Source organism: Cariama cristata, unplaced genomic scaffold, assembly GCF_000690535.1.
Source record: "Cariama cristata isolate BGI_N322 unplaced genomic scaffold, ASM69053v1 scaffold29554, whole genome shotgun sequence".
Classification (NCBI taxonomy): Eukaryota; Metazoa; Chordata; class Aves; order Cariamiformes; family Cariamidae; genus Cariama; species Cariama cristata.
The window spans coordinates 49472-66177 of record NW_009614116.1 but is presented as its reverse complement, the minus strand read 5'-3'; the positions used below and the strand labels follow the sequence as shown (position 1 = coordinate 66177).

At 37.6% G+C, this 16706-nt stretch overlaps 1 protein-coding gene across 2 annotated transcripts; it reads left to right on the top strand.

Annotated features, from left to right (window-relative positions):
• The first annotated feature begins 231 nt into the window (after positions 1 to 231).
• HELLS (helicase, lymphoid-specific) lies at positions 232 to 16027 on the top strand. 2 transcript variants are annotated; one of them, XM_009699287.1, is made up of 14 exons: positions 232 to 414; positions 678 to 725; positions 1410 to 1606; positions 2304 to 2400; positions 3352 to 3513; positions 4025 to 4167; positions 5763 to 5901; positions 7332 to 7415; positions 7498 to 7617; positions 9363 to 9479; positions 10397 to 10556; positions 13859 to 13955; positions 14171 to 14247; positions 15897 to 16027. In XM_009699287.1, the coding sequence occupies exons 1-14, from the start codon at positions 232 to 234 to the stop codon at positions 15992 to 15994; spliced, it is 1722 nt and encodes a 573-aa protein (XP_009697589.1). In that variant the 3' UTR covers positions 15995 to 16027. The 2 variants fall into 2 exon arrangements, with proteins under 2 accessions (XP_009697589.1, XP_009697588.1); XM_009699286.1 differs by having other exon boundaries at positions 678 to 821.
• Positions 16028 to 16706: the final 679 nt, after the last annotated feature.

Below are 16706 nucleotides of genomic sequence, written 5' to 3'. Positions count from 1 at the left end.
ATACTGTTCTGGTTTTTTGCACCCTAGTCAGTCACTTAATTGGCCAGAAACACATTCACCTATGTATGAATATCTGGGTTTACTAGATGCTTGTATTTATTTTCATAACAGAGAAAATCATCCTCATCTGTAATATAAAATGTTTCCACAGATGTTACATTCCTGAAGATGTGTGCTGTTCCTGAGGTGTGTGGTTATTTTGCATTTACATTTCTTTTTCTATGTATGCAGATGCTTTGGGAAAATGGTATCAATGGCATTTTAGCTGATGAAATGGGGTTGGGGAAGACGATCCAGTGTATTGCAACAATAGCACTGATGGTGGAGCGAGGAGTCCCTGGTCCATTCTTAGTATGTGGTCCTTTGTCTACTCTTCCAAATTGGATGTCTGAATTCAAGAGATTTACTCCAGAGGTAAAAGAAGTGAAGATTTCTCTTTTTCTTCCTTAGATTTAAAAGAACAAATTATATTTAAATCTTATTCTAATTCTTTGCCTTGAAACTTTCTCTCTATAGAATATCAGTTTAATTGTAGTTGTTTATGTGGTTACTACACACTGTGCCATGACTTGCTATGTATTTACAGCCTTCTTGTAATAAAGCTAATTATCCCTCCTGTCTTCTGTTTAGGTTCAAATGAGCTTAATTCATCTGACTTCTAAACCTGTGTTTTTCAGATTCCACTAATGCTCTATCATGGAGCTCGACAGGAACGTCGTAAACTGGTTTGTAAAATTCACAGGCGACAAGGATCACTGCAAATCCATCCTGTGGTCATTACTTCCTTTGAAATAGCAATGCGGGACAGAAATGCCCTACAGGTATCTAAGTTCTCCTGAAAGCTCTGGGATGGGTGGAATGCCTCATCACTAATAGCAATGCTTTTGAATATAGTAAAAAAAGGCCACATGTTGCCTGTACAGTGAGTGTCAAACTGTAGCATTTATATTGGCATTCACTTCTGTTTGCTTGGTAGCAGTGGCTCTGGAATTTTATGCTTAAGAAGTCCTTCAAACAGAACACTATCCAGAAAGTGAATTAAGCAGATAGCTACCGCCTACCTGCTCTTTTCATTGCCTCTCTGTAGGTGATGGTGAGGCTTGGGGTAAAAGCTATACTTGGTGTATAAATATCATGGTTAACATCAGAGTGGTTGTTTCAGCGAGATGAGTTTATTGTAAAAGTTTTATTGTAATCACCTAAGCTTTCTAAATGCAGTCACCATGACGCAGATGTATAGCATTAACTGTTTGGATTCAGCTCTTCTAGTCTGGCAAAGTGAGAAACAACAGTAAATAGAATCTTTATAACAGGCAGTATCAGACAATCTTATTAGTGCTGCTTATCTCATTTGGCATGTGTTTTGATGGAGTAAATCTTAAGATTTACTGAAATATTTCTTTTTGTAGCACTGCTTCTGGAAATACCTAATAGTGGATGAAGGTCACAGGATTAAAAATATGAACTGCCGCCTTATCAGAGAATTGAAACGGTTTAATGCGGACAATAAACTCCTGTTGACTGGTACTCCCCTGCAAAACAACTTGGCAGAGCTTTGGTCATTGCTTAACTTCCTGTTGCCAGATGTGTTTGATGATTTGAAAAGGTAGGTTGCGATCTGATGGTGAAAACTATTTCCCTTTGTTCTCTTTGGGCATTATTGTGACTCTTTAATAATTAAACTTGTATCAGCATGTGAAGGGCTGGTTTATGGTATGGTTGTAATTTGGTATGATTATTTGGTGGTGAAGGCTTTGAAATGTGTCTGGCCTTCACACTTAGTTTTTTCAGGAAGGAAGTAAGTAATTGTCAGCTCTATGGATAGTGGAAGCTCAACTCTGAGCTAAGACATGAATGAGCATTTGGGAGAAGAGTTGTTTGTCTAATCATAAGTACCTGGTGCTGCTTGAGATTCTCTAAGGTGCTGGAGAAAGCTGTGTGAGGCTGGCCGACATGGGGCCCATAAGAGATGGATCCCTTTTTGAAGCAGTAGAAGGTCAGGTGGAAGAACGTTACCAAAACAGTCTTTAGACTAATTTTGGAAAAAGATACAGACTAGATTGAATATAATAGATCATAGTGAATATTCCAACTAATTGAAGTATTTTTACCAATCACTGAATGGTATATACCTGTCTGAATTGACAGGTACATTTCAGAAATACCTCCTGTTCACTTTCTATTCATGATGGATGTTAGTGCTTTGTTTTTCTTAAATTGCAGGATAAAAGGATAGTGTACTTAAATAATGAAGGATAATAGCTATGAAGTAAGCTATTCCTTTTTTTACTTTGTTTTTATAGCTTTGAATCCTGGTTCGATATTACCAGCATTACAGAAACTGCCGAAGATATTATTGCTAAAGAAAGGGAGCAAAACATCTTGCATATGCTGCATCAGGTTTTAACTTATTCTTTTGTGGTTTTTTTTTTCATGGTTTATTTCTAACATTGACCATTATTATGAAGTGTGTCAAAATCTTGTTTGTGGAGCTGAATTCTGGGCCTCAGGTTTTTGTTGTGGCACTTCTAAACTTCCTTAGACTTGTGGGTTTTTTTCAATCTTAACAGCACTTAAATGCTGAAAGGAACAATATACCTCTTTGATAATGACTCATTTTTATTCTTGGAACTGAATGGAGTTTTGTCAAACTCAATTGTAGTTGCCTGCTTCTGTTTGCCAAAAGATTTAATTGGTATATTTATTTTGTTGGAAGATAACTTTGAGGGAATTTATATAACTTTTAGGTGTTGAACAGAATACCTTTTGACAAACTAGTTGTATAATGTGCCTGTCTTCAAAACCAAACTAACGCTCAAAACTCTTTTTTTTTTTTTTTAAGGGTGTGTGTGTGGAAGTAAATACTTACAGAACTATAATTTTCCCATCATAAGCTGATGGTCAGAGATATAAATTGTGTCAATTGTCAATGACAATTTATTATTTATTTCAGTTAAAGGTTTGGGGCTTTCCCAGATTAACTTGATTTAAGATATATAACAAGCAAAATGAACTGTTTCATAATACAATTACTTTCAGTTAATGAAAATTGTTTGAAAGGTCTGTAATGTGGGTACTACTGCACCCTTATTAAACACTTCAAAATTTTTAAAATGTCAATGGATGTGCGGTTTGAAGACATGTATTACCAGCATGTGCGCAGAAGTTTTGGAGTAGGCATCCATATTAAAAAATGAAATATGGAACACTGCAAATTAACTCTCTTGCTTTAAATTGTCAAAATAGCATTACATCAGTAGACCTGTTTGTGTGTGTGTTTGTTTTTTTTTTTTTTAAACTAGCCATGTTGAGAGCCTTGAGTAACTCTAACACATCTGCTGAACATTTCAGATTCTGACACCTTTCTTACTGAGAAGACTGAAATCCGATGTTACTCTTGAGGTTCCTCCTAAACGAGAAGTTGTGGTATATGCACCGCTGGCAAAGAAACAAGAAACTTTCTATACTGCCATAGTAAATCGCACCATTAGGAAACTGCTTGGAAATAACGAGGTATCTACTGATATGGGTGTTAGAAATATGCTTGCTATTAATGATTTGTAGGCAAAACCACATTGGTATTGCTTCATTACCGTTGTAACTAAACCCACTTTTTGCTTAAATTTTTAGTCTGATCCCTTTGTTATCTATTTCAATGGCAATTATTGTGACTGGCCTCAGGGGCACAGAAATAATACGATATGAGTGTAAATATGTTCTTCATTACTTGTAGCTTGAGGGAAAAAGAAGAGTTTTCCTACAGCTGACAGTTTCTGCTGTAAAATCAGTAAGGTACTAATGCAGCTTTTAAAAAATCAAGTGGAAGCTTTCAAAATCTACAATTATAGACCTTTAAAATTTGGGCTGCATTTTTTACTTAGCAAAACTTAGAGCTGCTTGAGTCTATGTATTGGATGATGCATATCACTGAGACCTCCTTTGAGTATTGAGAATTCTTGGGTCAGCATAGGCCTTTGAATCTGAAGCTATCTACTGTTGATGGCAACGTTATCATTTCCCACAGGAAGAAGTAGTTGAATTGAGTCCTACAGGCAGACCAAAACGCCGTAGTCGAAAACTGGTTGATTATTGTGAAGAACATAATGGTTCACCTGATGACTTGGAAAAATTGATCAGCAAAATGCAAGAGGAAGTAGAAAAAGAGAGGTGCCTGCCCTAAAAGATTTTTTTATTATTATTATACCGAATATCTCCCTCTTAGTGTTTTGCTTATTGAAATTGATAAAGAATGGCATTATGTAATTCACTGTCCTCGTAGCTTATGATTTGTTTCTTTGCTTTTACCTAATACTCGCTGGACCATGATAGCAATGATTAGGTTGTACCATCACTCATGGACTCAATAGAATTATAGTTAACTACAAGACATTTACTCCTAGACCTGTGGCCTTTGCAGGATCTAGCAATAAAATTGCTTCTTGAGTCCCTGTTTTCATTAGTCACAGTCTTGGGTAGGTCCTGTGACGATAGTGCTGTTGATAATCCATAAAGAGCTAAAATGTCCTAGTGTGAAACGTAATTCTTTGGGGCTGTTAAAACGTTTTGGTAGTGAAACTGTGGTTTCACTGAAGTCTCAAGGTCTAAAATGGTGTTGGGTGCCAGCCAGGGAAGAACTGCTTCATCTCAGTTATCTCATAGTTGAGATTTCATTGTAATAGCTTCTGTCCTAGCTACAGCTAGCAGTGAGGACAAAGAGCTGAAGAGCTTGGCTTATTGGTGATTTTGCAGGCTTTGCAAGGTTCAGGTAAACCTTTTGTCTCCAGTGTCCAATTATGTTCGCAGGTATATCTTTCATTGGCTCAAAGACAGGACAAGGGATAATGCTGGTGTTCTAACTACAGTTAATTCCTGGTTTTATTTGCAGAATACACAGGAATACTTGAAGCAAAGTTTGGACTCAAGAGTGGAGAAAAGGGAGGAGTAGTTTCCTTGCTAAATTTTGTAAAATATGTAGACTTAAGCTCAGGCCTGGAACCCAAATGGTCAGCATGGTTATTGCTGTTTTGGTGACAGGTATTGGTTGCTTTCTGGTGATTAAGATCAGAGTTGAGGTTCAGGAATGAGGGAACTGAGGAATCGTATTCATTCCTGGGTTTGGCAATGTCTATTGGTGGCTCTAAATTGGTTGGAAGTCCCTTGGGCATAACGAAAACCAGGTTAATCTTCAGGGTTGAAATGTATTTATCTTGCTAGATTTTTGTTGTAGTCCAGTGTACTTTGCAAGAACAGACACTTAAATATATGCTTGTATTAGTTTTATGGTATGCATGGGTCCCTTATGTTGGAGATGGTACTTAGATGTGGAAGAACTAAATAGCTGTATTTGTTGTGGATCTTGCAATGTGTACATGTGGCCAACATGGTATAGGCAAAGAGCTGATTTTGGAAGAGCTTATTGTTGTTCCGCAGGAGATATGACCATTTGTTCCAGAGAGGACTAGCTTCTGTTCCCTTTTCTGCTGGGTGACTTGCACAAGTTGGTTTTTTTGCTGATTACTACTGACTGCCCTTTTGTGTTTTAAACCAATAATGACAAACCCTTGTGCCTTCAGTGCCAAGCGTGGCACTAAAAGAAGTTTTGTCTGGTAATAGCTTTACTAACTATGAAGGATTGTGAGGACGTTTGATGCAGCATGTGAATCCATTGCTTGATTTGGGTGTGATTTTTTTTTTTTTCTTCAGTGTCTGTAGCATAATAAGATGACACTTTCTGTACTAATAAGATGACATATCTTTTCAAGGCCAGTCGTAGAAGTGAGCATTCCCATGGATTCAGAGGTGAACCTTAAACTGCAGAATATTATGATGTTACTGAGGAAATGTTGTAATCACCCCTATCTTATTGAATATCCATTGGACCCTGCTACACAGCAATTCAAGGTACGTATTTTAAAATGATAAGAAAAATTATTCCAGGCGTTAAAAAGCAATAGACTGTGAGCTGACAGCAGTAAACCATGACTTTTTCAATGTATTTGGCATATGCCTCCCCACTGAATTCCAGCAGCACACTGAACCATTATTTGAAGCTTCCTGCAGCAGTTGCAGAGACCAGTTCAGCCTCTGTGCTCGTTTAGCCTTTGCATAGTGATGCTGTAGTGTTCTTAGTTATGGCAGTGCTCATCTGCTGGGAGCAAAGTTAACTGAATTCAAACAGTAGCTGGGTTCTGTTGACTTAAGGTGTTTTAGGATCTGCCTTAAGCTCTCCTCACAAATGTTGATTTCCAAAGCAAAAATGCTGACCTTGCTGAACTGTTCATGACATAAATTGTACACACTGCAGGAGACGCAGTGGTAACTTTAAAGTGTGAGGTATTGAAGGTCTGAACCAAGTACAACAGAGTCGTTTGTTCAGAGAATACAGCATCTTTCTCCTCAAAAGGGAAAAAATCCAAATTATATCACAAAAACCAGCTGGTAGTTTGATCTACACAAAGCAGTTGGCAGTATATGAAGGTATGAAGTAATTTGAATTGAAAGAATCTTGAACAACTGGAAGTTGCTTGCACATTCTAAATGTAGGTTGGTGGGCATGTGTAGTCCTGTTTCCTGTTCAGTGAGTGATAACAGATTCACCTGCACTCAGGAGCAAGCTGTTGAAGTTTGTCAATGTAAAGTCGGTGTATAAAAAGCAGATAACCAAGTATGGGTGATGAGGGGAAATTAGTTAATGTCTAGAAAATGAAGGTTGTTTGGCAGTTGATGCCACTTGCAGGAGCTAGTACCTGCTCAGGGAAATGGATTAGGAATTACCGAGGTGGCTGCTGTATGGTTCAGACCTGAGAAGTTTCTATATCCTTGCTCTTAGTCCATAGCAAGAATTAAATCTAACAAACTCTCTTGAGCAAGAGAGGGCTCTAAGGTAGGAGTGTGAAAACTTGGTCTGTGAACTTTTGTCACTTGGCTGATGTGTAGTAACTTGTTCAGCAGAGCTTCCTTGTATCCAGTAGGTGGAAGACTTGTGTAGTAATTATAAGCTGGGAAAGAAACAACAGCACTTTTCCAAGTGGAAAAATTAAAATGATTAGGGTTTTTCCATCCAAAAATGAGATTAAAACTAATTTGTTTTCTTAAAAATTATTTGGGCATATGAAATGGTGGGGTTTGATTTAGTTTCATCCTGATTTAACCGATTCAGTGTGGTTTGCTAAAATTAGTGTTGCTTCCAATCTTACAGCTTTTAGTTCAAAAGATGGTACAAGCTTGTTTCTGTGAGGAGCTTTCAGACAGCTTTTGTTGGTGCTTCTGAGTTGGGGAAACTTTTGATATCCTTCCCTCCTAATACATGATCCCCTCTCCCCTGTTCTAAGGTTGATGAAGATCTAGTAAAGAATTCAGGCAAGTTTCTACTCTTGGACCGAATGCTTCCAGAACTGAAAAAGAGAGGACATAAGGTAAAGCTAATGATTGGGGGAGCGGCATAGTTGTCTCCTTATGAGCAAAAAATGGTATTAAGGAATCTTCCTGGTTTTGTAGGTCTTGTTGTTCTCGCAAATGACTATGATGCTTGACATTTTGATGGATTACTGCTATCTGAGAGACTTCAAATTTAGTCGATTGGATGGCTCTATGTCCTACTCAGAGAGAGAAGAAAATGTAAGTACATGTACATGCCCTTTGAGTCTGTTAGTAAATTCTGCTTGTTTCTGTGACACTGGATTATGATTTTGCACAGCGTTTAGCGTTTAGCCTTTAATAGGCAGAAGACATCTATGTTGAAAACTGACATCCTTGCTGCTGCTTTAATATCTGCAGCTCAGAAATACTGAAGCCATGAAATGTGTAACTACCCAGTATCTTGGGGTGTGCCTTGAATGAGGGGTGCTCATGTACTCTGTTGCCCACATGTAACGTATCTAGACTGTGGCAGATGCTAATCCCAGTTTTACCTCTGCATGTATTGTTTCCTAGCATCCAGGATGTGATGCCAGCATCTATGGGAGCGTACTGCAAGTCTAATGTTAAATAAAGTAGATTCCAGGAAATGAGGGTTTTGTACTAGTAGTACACCTGCAACTTCGTGGATTTGTTCCAGTGCAATCTTTTGTTCTTGCATACTTGTAATGGATTCAGATAACCACAGAATGCCTTACTAGTGAGGCATATATTTATCATGAAGAGCAGCCATGCAGGGTGGTTCTGGAAAACCACCTCTCTGAGGGTTTGCAGGTGTGTAAAAGAGCAATGCATACATATATAGAGGAAGTACACAGGATATATCTAGGGATGTGCTGCAATTGCCATCTCGTCTCCAAAGTATGCATTAGTGTTTATGAAGATATGGAAATCAGTGGCAGATGACAGATCATCTAGCTCAAATTGTGCTTCCCTTCACTCCATTTTTTTCTGTGCCACAGTGTGGCTGAGGAAAACTGAATCCCTAAACACTTAGGTTGCTACTGTTAGAGCTGATTCTTAAAGAGGAAAGGCTAACTAACAACATATCAGCAAGCTATAGTGACTTCTATTAAGCTGGTAAAACTTTGTACTGCTGGCTTGTGGGGATTTTTAGGAGTTGATTGTGTGGTATGGGTACAGGATGAGAGAAATCTTCCAGGCCACCAGTCAGTTCAGCAAGTTCAGCAAGGCTCTTCCCAGTTGCATGATTTGCTGCTCGTGCTGTAGATGCTGATGTCCAGGAGAGCCCAGAGGATATGGGGCTTTTAGAGAGCTTATGTGGCTACTTCCACCTGGTAGTGGGGTGATGGTTTCTTTTTCTCTGCTGTGATCAAAGTCCTGTAAACTACTACACGCTTCCAGTTTTCTGCCAGCATGTGGGTGGTCAGACTTAACTAGACTAGATTTTGACTGGTATTGCAGACCTGGTCGGAGCTGTCCTGACACTTAGAGACATCTTGCAGTGAAAGTAGGCTAGATGCTGGGTAGGAGGACAGAAAGTTACTCTTAATTTTGAAATAAGAGGAGGAGGTATGCAGGGTGGCTGGAAGTTACAGTCAAGTTGGCATCAGTATTTTAGATTGTTGCTTGTATTAGATGTTTTTAGGCTCTGCCAGCTTGGACTGTGCTTACTATCACTGGATGGTAGGTTATGTTGAGGTGAATGTGATTTGGACCATACCTCACTATAGTCACCTCTAGTCCTTGTGTTAGACAAATCATTGACTGAAATAATCAGATAAGAAAATACAATTGCTTCACTTCTTGTTCTTGTCCTGTCCTAAATGCATGCAATATTTCTTAAAGTCTTAGTTTGGCCTCTGTCAGTGTGTACGGTATTTTATCTGTGTTTATCTTTTTAAACATGGGTGTCTCAAAAGAAAACATTAGCTATGTTGTGTTTGATCCATCTGCTGGTTTTTAATACACATATTCTCTTTCAGATGCATAAATTTAATACTGACCCTGAAGTCTTCCTGTTCTTAGTGAGTACAAGAGCTGGAGGCTTGGGCATTAACTTAACTGCGGCAGACACAGTTATCATATATGATAGTGACTGGGTATGTAAATATGTGTCAAAAATACTTTCTCTATTGCTGCTTTTAATAATCATTTACTCACCCATTATGGCATAGTCTGTTTCTGTAACTTTAATGAGGTGTTACATGAAGGTAATAGCAGGTAGTGTATGCAAACATGTTGTGTATGAAATATGCAGCCCTGTTTGAAAAGTCCTAGCTTACTGAATACAGTGTTAGAGTTGGTTTCCAAAACTAGCCTGTTTGCCCCTGAGTTACACCAAAAGCAGGAGGGGTTTTCTGTTACTGTTGAAGATGCGTTCCTTCTTTTGATTTATAATTTAAGTTTGAATGTAGTCAGACCATCTACAGGTTCCCTGTTTCCAACAGCTGCCATGTTAGTACCAGCCCTTTGAATTTCCTCCTGTGACTTGCCGTATGTGTTTTAGCTAGCTAGGATTCTGCTGTTCCTGTGGGTCTGGAGACTGGGAAGAAGAGGGGTTTGGAAGGAAATGACTGAGGACCTCTGCATCTTCACTTTATTTTAATATACAGCTCTGCTGTTTGCATGACTATTCAGCTTCAGGAGAGCTAAAGCAGCTTCAGAAATGTCTGAAAACTTTTAAAATCCCTCTTCTTATCCTCCAACAAAAAACCCCTGCAGACCTACAGCTAACCCTTGGCTAAATTTGTGATACAAAACATGTCCATCTGTGAAAACTGCAGCGCATAGTGCAGAAACAGTCTGAGCTACTTGGGTTACTCTGGCTGTGCAGCTGCAGCAGCAGAGTGTGTCATGGACAAGTTTAAGACTACAGAGATGTAGAGTTCTGTTATACCACAGCTGCCATGCTTATTGCTTCTGCTCTGACTCTAAGCTTACAATTGAAAACGCAGCCTGTGGTTCATCTCTTAAAAAAGGTTAATGATGTAGCTAACTTGTTTCTTTATCTGCTCAGAACCCCCAGTCAGACTTGCAGGCCCAAGACAGGTGTCACAGAATTGGCCAGACAAAGCCAGTGGTTGTTTATCGTCTTGTGACAGCAAATACTATTGACCAGAAGATTGTGGAGAGAGCTGCTGCCAAGAGGAAGCTGGAGAAGCTCATTATCCACAAAAGTTAGTATCTTTCTCTTATGACTTCCTGTAAGCATGCATTTCTTCTTTAAATCTCAAGAGAACTCTTACTGCTCTGTTTTGTGACTGCTTAGTATTTTTTCTTAAATGCAAAATGCTTCATCCTTCCAACAAGTGGCTATATAGTATTACTTTTCAAAATGCATTATTCGACATGTTGTAGATAATTTCTGCAGCAAATTAAAGGAAAGCTCTTCTAGTATTTCTGGAATCAACATGTTACTACTACTCCATTACTCCTGGGTATGTAAATACGTGTCAAAAATGCTTTCTCTGTTGCTCCTTTTCATAATCATTTACTAACCCATTATGGTATAGACCATTTCTGTAACTTTGATGAGGTGTTGCATGAAGATAATAGTAAGGTAAGGAAAAAAAGAGGAGTGATGGGACACTGAGCCTACCTGGAAGAAATATTGGTAGAACAAGGCATAAGAGAGTAGAGCTCTGGGCTTGTTGGCAGCATGTCAGCAAAATGATAGTTTGTTCGACCCAAATGTTTTTGGACTTTTAGCACCAAAAATGCTGGGGGTAGATGACAAGTCTGCATTGCTTATTTTTAAAACCAAATTAAATGAACCAGAATATAAATGGAAAAGCAGATAAAAATAATTCTTAACTGCTTGCATTTTAGTTTATAACAATTGTTCATTTGGAGCAATATGCTTACTTAATGACATCTAGAGCAGTGTTTCATTATGGAAGTTTAGCGATAGATTTTTCCAGTTGCACTGGCAAACTTGCTTGAGTAGTGAGTGTTCCTATTAAAACTGGTAAAATACCTGGAGACTATAGAAAGTTTGGTTCATGGGAGATTCCTACTAAACTTCGCAGAGATTGCAAATCCTAGAGCTGTAAAATGACTGTAAAAAATTTCAGCATCCTGTTTGTTTCTGTGTTTCTGAATTCAAGAACAGTATGTTATAACCACAGTAGAATGCTCCTGCTTGACCAATTAACCAGTGCTGAATAGAACAATAGTCCTTGATTTTATGTGCAGAACAATGGTGATGCTGCTTGTGTTCTCGATTAAATAGTTGGTCATACTCAAAAGTCTTAAGAAAGTGATTGGGCTGAAGTGTCTCTTTTGGGGGTAAATTTTTCTTGCTTGGGTCCTATAGGAATCCTGCTTTGCCTCCGTAGCTTATTCTGTTTGTGATATTTGGACAGTAGCTCCCTATAGCATTTTCCAAACACTAGGCTCACTTGGAAAATACAAGTCTTGTAACTTGGTATGGGCTTCTGACAATAATTAGCCTTATATTAAACTTTAAAGGAGGTTAAGAACTTCTTATAGTATATTAAGAGGCGGGGGGGGGGGGGGGGAGCATTTTCATGAGGGCATGAAGGGGCAGAAAGGCCACACCTGTCTACTGCACAGTGCACTGCTTGTCAAGCATAAGCTATGGTTTGCCTCTGGTTTTGGATAATGTTAGCTAATCTTTGTTAGATGCTTCCTTTTTCCTAGCTTCAGCATTTTTCTTTGTAATCTGTTTGCCAATGCTGTCTTGGTGTGACTGCCATCTGACTTTCTGTAGATGTGTTAATGACCAATTTAAGGAAGAAAAATTTGTTTCTAATGATCTGATTATCGTCCAACCTGAAGTTAAAACCAAAGTGGCAAGATGAGTGCACAAAACAAAATGGGCTCTAACAGTAGATGACTGACATATACTAAAGTTGCAATGTGAACTGGGACTAGTTGTACTGGAAGGAATCTTAAGTGTCAAGTTGGGTCATGCCTTCAATTCTGCAATAAGTTGATTATTTATCTTGGTAACTATTGGTGAATGATATCTAAATCTTGCAGCGTAGGTAGGGGTGTCCCCTCCAGGTACCTTTCGGTCCACTGTGTAAATGTAAAGGTGATATAATGGATCCTGTTATTTTTAATATCTAAAAAGTGTTGAAACTTTGGAGGACTGAATGAGGAAGGGATATCACAAAGCTTACCTAAGTCAGGCCTTTCAGTGGTGTCTAACCATGTGGAGTGTGCACAGTACAAGTACTGGAGCTTAAGAACTGGAATTTGTTGCAAAACAGAATGCTTTTTTGGCCTCAGCACGAGGTTACTCTTTCTGTCTTGTGCTTCTGCTTTATTGAAGAAAGTTGCCTAGGAAACTGTATGAGAACCAGCATGATTTTAGTTAAATTAGTAGATGTCAGACTAAGAGGAAGTGATGGACATAAACTTCTATGTAAATTGCTAAGTGCTTGATAGGGTCTTCTGTATTTTTCTCTGTGTCGCTATTATTGCAACCCAAGACCTGTACAGCACTAATTCAATGCCATATGATTTGTGAAGCTCTGAAAACTAAAAGGGAGAGACTGCATTGCTAATACTGCATGAGGAGACCTGGATCCTGTGTGTTACAGCAGGAGATGTTAATGGGGGAGAGAGTCCAATAGTTCAAACCCCTTTGGAACTTGCAGCTGATTTCCACTTCACAGAGAAACAGCCAGTCCTTGGAGGGAGATGGGAAAAGGTGTGGGGATGACTTCGGAAACCAAGATATAGGAAAGAACAGCAGTGAGTGTGATAAAAGCAATCGATGAAGACTCATTAATAAAATGGATACATGTTTTGATAAAAACTGAGGCAACCTGGCACAGAACAGTAAGCCTTCCCTGTCTCTATGAAATGTGCAAGACTGAACCTGACTTCATCCATGCTCAGCTTTATTTAAGTAATAGTCTTGTAGAATTTTTTTTTTGGATATTTGGGCTGACATCCAGATTTGTATGTAGAAAGGTGTTAGCATAGTCTCTTCAAGAAGCTAGCCTGTGTCAGGTGTATTGTTTTGTCATGTCTGTCTAGTCTATTAAACTGAGGGATGTTCTCTTGGCAGACGGTGTATTTTTCACCTATTTATCTTGTGGTTAATATTGCTTACTTTGTTTCAACCAGCTTACAATACAAAGGGAACAAACTTCAGCATCTACTATCTAAATTCTTTTACAATGTTTTTACTGTAAGTAGAACTAATGGCTTTTCTGCTCTGTGTGTGTTTGCATGTTGAATTGGTGTTTCAATCATTTCTTCTGCATACTACAGCTAGAAGGTGAAAAGCCTGCATGTAAACTCTTCATGTACCTCTGACTTTTTCCACCAGTTATGTTGTTATTGTAAGATGTGTTTACCAGAGAGCTAAAACAATGAAACATAGCATTACTTTTGATGTGTAAGGGTAATTTGTTCAATATATGCATCCAGCATGGATTTAACAATTTACAGAATTTGTTCCTGTCTCTGTGTACTTTCTTAAAATTTCTCCTTTCTACAGATCAGTTTAAAGGTGGCAAATCTGGTCTAGCACAGTCAAAGAGTTGCCTGGACCCTCAGGAATTAATAGAATTACTGAAATCCAGAGACTATGAGAGGTATGCAGATTTCATATTTTTCTTGGACCATGAGTTTGTAACTTGCAGCTTGCAAGCAGCTGTCAATAGCTCTCTTGTCTTATGGAGTGGTATGTGGATCTCCATAGTGGAAAGAATGTCCTAGGGATTCCACTGTGTGGGAAAACTGACTTCTATGCAATAATAACGGTAACATGATTTTATCTGTTTTGAGAGATTTTTTTCTTCTTCAACAGGGAGGTTAAAGGATCTAAAGAAAAAGTAATCAGTGATAAAGATCTAGAGTTACTCTTGGATAGAAGTGATCTTATTGGTAAGTCAGAGTTTTCATCTGTGGTTTGTTTTTTTTTCTGTTCAACAGTAAATTCATATTTTGTAAGAGTCTTTGTATGTGGAATGCTGCCGTAACTTCACTTCCCTACAGCTGTGTTGTACATCTGAAGAAGGACCCTTTGGCCCATTTGCTGACATTTCCAGTAGGATTTGCTAAAGAAGTAGTAACAGAACTTAAACAAAAGTATCCCAGAAAACCACATTCATGTATAGTGTGCCTTGAGCATACTATGGAGGAAAAGAATAGATGAGGAGGTGTTCTGCAAAGCACCCTGCAAGAACACTCTGTAAGTTGCTGTAATTGATCAAAATAAGTATTTTCTGAGAATAATTTCTATTTCAGCAAACTTGTTCAAAAACCTATTTTGATATAATCATAATTCAAAATATAGTCTAACATTTTTTGGGGAAAAAAGTTGAGCTTTTCATAGTTACCATGGCTTGTCAGTGGATCAGATATTTTAAAAAAAAATTCTAGTGCTTGATCAGGCCAAGATGCTATTAAAAAAAAAAAAACAAACAACAAAACACAACCTTAACTTTTCTGAGAAAGGAGAAAATTCTTGTCCAATTTATCTAAACTAGATTTAGTATGCTTTGTTTTCTTCAGCATCTTTAGGAGAGATAAGCGTCAAAGCATAGATACAGAAAAAAATCAGTCATGACAGAATTTAGAAGTAAAAGTGATAGCTAGCCTTAAATAAGTGTGAAAAATACAGTTTGAGTAAAATGATTTTGCCTTAGGAGAACTGTTGCTATACTTCATTTTTTTTTCCTAGATTATCTAAAGAAATTGTTCTATAAAACTGCTTATTTCCGTTAACTGACTGCTAATATAGAAAATTGTTCTTGATGCACTGGTAATATGGTCTATCTATCTTTACAAGTTAAGGCTGTGAAACAACCTGATTTCTCCTTTCAAGTTGGAGAAGGTGCCACTTATTTTGTGTTATTACAGTACATCATATCTATAATGGTTGCTTTTTTTTCTTGGTTATACTAAGCAAAATATATAAACTAATATTTTTGTATAAAGATTTTTTAACAATTTTAATATATTTATGTAGCATTATGTACTGAATATTTACTACAGCTAACTGCAGCTAATGCTTTAGAAACTGAAATGCCAAGTGCCACCTTCCACCCTTGTAAGCCATAATTATTAAATTTGATATAAAGACAATACTTTTTCATTAGCTTTATATTCGCTGGAAGGGCAACATAGTGATTGCAAGTGCTAGGAAAACAAGATATAGGTCTTTGAAATTTAGAAAAGAATATTGCCTAGCAGAGCCATAACTTTCTGTGTTTCTCCTAGTAACTTCACTAAATAGGTTTACTGTGTACCATTTTCTTCTCAGGAAAACGAGACTAGTTCAGGAAGATTTTAAAACTGCTTATCTCCATTCAGATCTAGCCAGAGGTGCTGGAATTTATTTTTCTTACAAGTACACAACTGAAAAATATTTTCAAGCACAAACTTTTAGTAGCGAACTGTTGATGAAGGAGGAAAACGATTTTATCAACTTGCTTTCCAAATCTAAGCAAAAATACATACAACTTTTATGTCTGCAATAGTAAGGTTGCAGGCACTTCACCTATTATTGTCAATCTTTGTTTTAATCCTAGATCAAATGAAGACCTCTGAAAAAATGAAAAAGGAAAAAATGGGTGTCTTCAAGGTCCTAGAAGAATCGTCAGATTCCAGTGCAGAATGTGTGTTTTAATGTGCAAATGTGGCCTGTAGTCTTACAGGATAACTGTAAGATTATCTGATGACTGACATTAGATCTTCCAGAGATGTCACTTACACATACTGATCCTTTATGTTGACTTTCTTTAAGGCCTTGTTCAAATTCCTTGTGTTCTTTCAGTCAGTTTTAACATGTTCTACAGCATAATGCCAGTGATAGTTTCATGTTGTAGCTTTGGTAGGCTCTCATAAAAAACGAAGAAACTGAGCATGTTTCACATTTGCAGCTAGCTCTTATGATCAGTGGTAAAAACTGGCAATTTTTTGTGTAAAAAAAAAAAAAATATCTTCCTGTGGAAGTCCTAAAACACTTTTTTTATATAGTGTCAATTACGGTTTTATTTAGAGAGAGAACACATGCCTCTGTTACAGCCAATTGTGTAACTTCTGTTTTTAACTTCTGCAAATTATTTTGATTAAATAAATGCCTGGTTTGTTCTAAAGGTGTAGGGATTTTAGCCTAGTTTCTTAAAGAAGTGAAGTTTATGTTATGTCCATTAATTCACATTAATTCACTCTGTCCCTCCTCATGTAGCACATTAGGCAATCTCACACATAAAAAAAAAAAAAAACAACAAACACCAACCCACAAACAACAAAAAAAAAGTCAAAAAAACAACAAAAGAAAAAAGCTCACAACAAAAAATAAAATGCACCTTGAAGGAGTCTAAAAACCCTAAATTTTT

Coding starts and splice junctions, on each gene's coding strand:
- HELLS (XM_009699286.1), top strand. CDS start 232: ATGCTTTGGGAAAATGGTATCAATGGCATTTTAGCTGATGAAATGGGG. Junction 7,416..7,497: donor TGAAAAAGAGAGGACATAAG/GTAAAGCTAATG, acceptor CTGGTTTTGTAG/GTCTTGTTGTTCTCGCAAAT. Junction 7,618..9,362: donor ACTCAGAGAGAGAAGAAAAT/GTAAGTACATGT, acceptor ATTCTCTTTCAG/ATGCATAAATTTAATACTGA.